Source organism: Teleopsis dalmanni, chromosome 2, assembly GCF_002237135.1.
Source record: "Teleopsis dalmanni isolate 2A chromosome 2, ASM223713v2, whole genome shotgun sequence".
NCBI lineage: Eukaryota > Metazoa > Arthropoda > Insecta > Diptera > Diopsidae > Teleopsis > Teleopsis dalmanni.
The window spans coordinates 135,273,721-135,277,762 of NC_051847.1; the positions used below are offsets into that span (position 1 = coordinate 135,273,721).

General features: G+C 35.1%; 1 protein-coding gene across 1 annotated transcript; it reads left to right on the forward strand.

Annotated features, from left to right (window-relative positions):
- Nucleotides 1-443: 443 nt before the first annotated feature.
- On the forward strand, nucleotides 444-2,560 carry LOC119675764 (uncharacterized protein K02A2.6-like). The gene is made up of 2 exons (XM_038086971.1): nucleotides 444-1,833; nucleotides 1,890-2,560. The coding sequence occupies exons 1-2, from the start codon at nucleotides 444-446 to the stop codon at nucleotides 2,558-2,560; spliced, it is 2,061 nt and encodes a 686-aa protein (XP_037942899.1).
- Nucleotides 2,561-4,042: the final 1,482 nt, after the last annotated feature.

Below are 4,042 nucleotides of genomic sequence, written 5' to 3' on the forward strand. Positions count from 1 at the left end.
AAATCAGATTGAAGTCAGATGCTAAGCCTAAATTCTTTAAACCATACAACCTGCCGTTTGCGAAAAGAGAAGACGTTCGCATCGAAATTGATCGGTTGGTAAATATTGGAGTTTTGAAAGCTATCAGAAGCAGCGTCTGGGCCGCTCCTATAGTTGTAGTGTCAAAGCCAAATGGAAAATTACGTATTTGTGCAGATTTCAGAATTGGTGTGAACTCGCAAATTGAGATTGACAGGTATCCAATTCCTAGAGTTGAGGAATTTTTTTATAAACTTCAAGGAGGACAATTTTTCACAAAAATTGATCTTAGTGAAGCGTACTTGCAAGTAGAATTGTCTGACGCAACAAAAGAACTTCTAGTAATTAATACGCCATTTGGTTTGTTCCAGTTTCAACGATTGCCATTCGGTATTGCCAGTGCTCCTGGCATATTTCAACGTCTTATGGAAGAAGTAACCGCTGGAATACCGAACTGTGCAGTTTATTTAGATGATATAATCGTAACAGGTCGAAATAATAAAGAACATTTGAATAATGTTTTAAAAATTTTTCAACGTTTGGAAGAATACGGCTTGACATGTAAAAGCGAAAAATGTAGTTTTGCGCAAGAGCAGGTAGATTATGTTGGACACGTAATCAATGTGAATGGATTAATGCCCACAGGAAAACGTGTAGAGGCAATCAAATTAATGCCGCGTCCTCGTAATATTCAAGAAGTTGAAGCTTTCATTGGAAAAGTTAATTATTATAACAAATTCATTAAACAGTTTTCCATATTAGCTGCTCCTTTAAATGAACTAAGGAAAAAGAATGCTGTGTTTAAATGGACAGCATATCATGAAGGTGCTTTTCAAGCATTGAAGAATGCTATGATCAAAGCTACGGAACTCGTTCATTATGATGATAAGAAGCCTATAGTGTTAGCAGTAGATGCTTCTAAGTATGGAATCGGCGCAGTAATTTCACATCGTTATGCTGATGGTTCAGAGAAGCCAATCGCGTATGCTTCAAAAAAATTAAACAGCAGCCAAGAACGCTATTCTCAAATCGAAAAAGAGGCATTAGCAATAATTTATGGAGTGACCAAGTTTCATCAATATCTTTATGGAAGACGTTTTGAATTAATAACTGATCATCAAGCGTTGACAACACTGTTTAATCCGAATAGAAAGTTGCCAGTGATGGCGTTGCATCGTTTACAGCGTTGGGCTATTGTACTTCAAGCATATGAATACATTATACGGTTCAAAAGTTCATCTCAGAATGCTAACGCTGATGCTCTTTCCAGATTGCCGTGTGGGGATGACATACAATTTGATAGAAAGGAAGTTGTGATGTTAGATGATGTCGATACTGTTTATCAAAATGCTGTGGATTATCTTCCAGTAAATGCAACATTAGTAAAGGATATGACTGCTAATGACAACACTCTTCAACGTGTCAGCAGATATGTACAAGATGGCTGGCCTGAACAATTGCCGAAATCTGAAGGTAGTATCAAACCGTACTTTAATCGCAGATTTTGCTTATCATTTCAGAATGGAGTGTTACTTCTTCAGGCTGAATATACTAGAGTGGTGCTACCGAAAGCACTGCAATCTCAAGTATTAAATTTGTTACACGAGGGTCATTGGGGTAAAGGTCGTATGAAACAGATGGCAAGACGATATGTGTGGTTTCCTCTTATTGATAAAGCCATAGAACGTATTCATGATGATTGTTCATCTTGTCAACAAGGTGCAAGTCAACCAAAGCGAGAATTTTCTGCATGGCCAGAACCTAGTAGGCCGTGGGAAAGAGTTCATTTGGATTTCGCGGGTCCATTCTTTAAACGTATGTGGCTCATAGTTGTGGATGCATATTCAAAATTTCCATATATTGTGGAACAGTAACAAAAATTATGAAAGAGGAACAACATATTGACAAAGCGTTGTATAAATATCTTACAACGTATAGAACTACTCCAAACTTAGCAACTGATAAATCGCCAGCAGAGTTGTTACATGGGCGGCAACCAAGAACCATTTTATCGGCGTTGTTCCCGAAAGTTATGGAGACTATGAAAACTCAAAATAGAAGTAAATTCGGAGTTGGAGAGAAAGTGTTAGCTCGTAATTATTCGGGATCGCATAAATGGGTCAGAGGCGTGATACAAAAATTGCTGGGAAATAAAATGTATTTTATTCAAACTGAAAATGGTTACATAAAACGACATCAAAATCAAATACGTCGAAATTTATCGTCATCGCATTCAAATCAGCTTAGGGCAGATAATATTGATATTGATTTAGATTTCGGTATTCGGACACCACCGGTTGAGGAAACAACAATTACTACTGGATCCGACCCGGAACATAGTCAAACAGAGAAAGACGACAAAATGGGGACCGATGAAACAATAATCACTACTGGATCTGACTTGAAACAAAATCAAAGAGAGAAAGACGACAAAGCGGAGTCCGACGACAGATATGGGTCCACACACACTGATCAGTTGCCAGTTCAATTAAGACGGTCGGTTAGAAGGAGAAGACAACCTGTTCGTTTTAATCTAGAATAAACAAAATTCAATGTCATGTTAAACATTACTTTAGTGGTTTCAAAAATTAGGTCCAAGAGAATGTTGGAAATGTATAATCATAATTGAATAGTAGGCTATTCTTATTTGATTAACTGTATTTAACATTTTGTAAAAATATAGAAATAGATTAACTTTTGACTTCCGATAAGAATAAAGTTAAATTGTAAAAACACAAATTAACAACATGCATATGCACGATGAATTCAATGTATCTTTTTTAGGCAGTGTTCGTAAGCTTACTGATGACTTATAAAGAATTAATGCATGGGCAAAAGTAAACAACATGCTGCTTAATACAGATAAAACAAATATTCTGCCTATTGCGAGAAGAAAAATTATACTGGAGAAATTGTCTTTAATTTTAATTGGTAATACTACAATTGATTATAAATTATCAGTAAAATGCTTAGGTTTTTACTTGAACTCCAGCTTGAATGCCCGTGACCACATAAATCAAGTTTTTCGAAAATCAATTGTATCACTTAGATGTTTACAATTATCAGCTAAATATAGTCCAATAAATCTTCGTTGTACGTTAGTAAAGCAATTAATAATGCCTATAGTTATGTATTCTAGTCTGGTTTACAGCAAACTTGACTCAGACTCCCTATACAAATTAAGAGCTTTAGTTAACTGCTTGACAAGGTATGTCTATGGACTCAGGCGTTTCGATCATTTAACTGGCTACAGAAATAATATTCTGGGATGTGATATTGAACAATTTATAAATAGATATGTTTGCATATTCGTATTTAAAATCGCTACGATCCAAATCCCTGGGTACCTTTGTAACGACACGGATTTTCCCGTTTCGTTATAATTTATGCTGGGGTATCCTCAGTCTTTTCCAGGGGATACAATAAATTTATATTCGCGGAGACAGGACTTCTCAAAATAAAAGTAATGCGTTTAATTTTTTAAATACTGATTTATTTAAAATATTAATAATTCATTAAAATAATATGTAATAAAGAAAAGAATTCAATTAAACGTAACAAGATAAACCTGGAGATTAACTATTTGTACAATTTTCAACGATTTATATAAGATAGCTTTATATAGATTATTATTTCTTCAATCGTATTTCAATAACTTGAGATTTTAAACGCATGCAAATTCTGAATGTATTTCCTTAGTCGTATTTCAAAGAGATTGGTTAAATTTAATTAGATATGACTTGAGATGTTTCCTTGTGACCAGCTGTATTTGGAAGCTGTCCCTGTAGAGTTCACAGTGGTGGCTGATCCGGTTTCGTGGTTGTACCTTAGTATAATTTCGGTGATTATTCTGCTCGATGAGTACCTACTAGACGAAACGGGGTTAGTGAATGTATATATGTTTTGTTATTTTGAATATATATATAAAGTGTCTCCGCGCCTGGACTTAAAACCGCCCATGCACTAAATAATTATATATATATTTTAGTAACTTATACACTAGGCTTAAAACCGCCACTGTGTC

Excerpts from the sequence above, each read along its gene's own strand:
- LOC119675764 (XM_038086971.1), top strand. The coding sequence starts at position 444 with ATGGAAGAAGTAACCGCTGGAATACCGAACTGTGCAGTTTATTTAGAT. Across the intron at positions 1,834-1,889 it reads CGCGGGTCCATTCTTTAAAC|TAACAAAAATTATGAAAGAG; the intron begins GTATGTGGCTCA and ends ATTGTGGAACAG.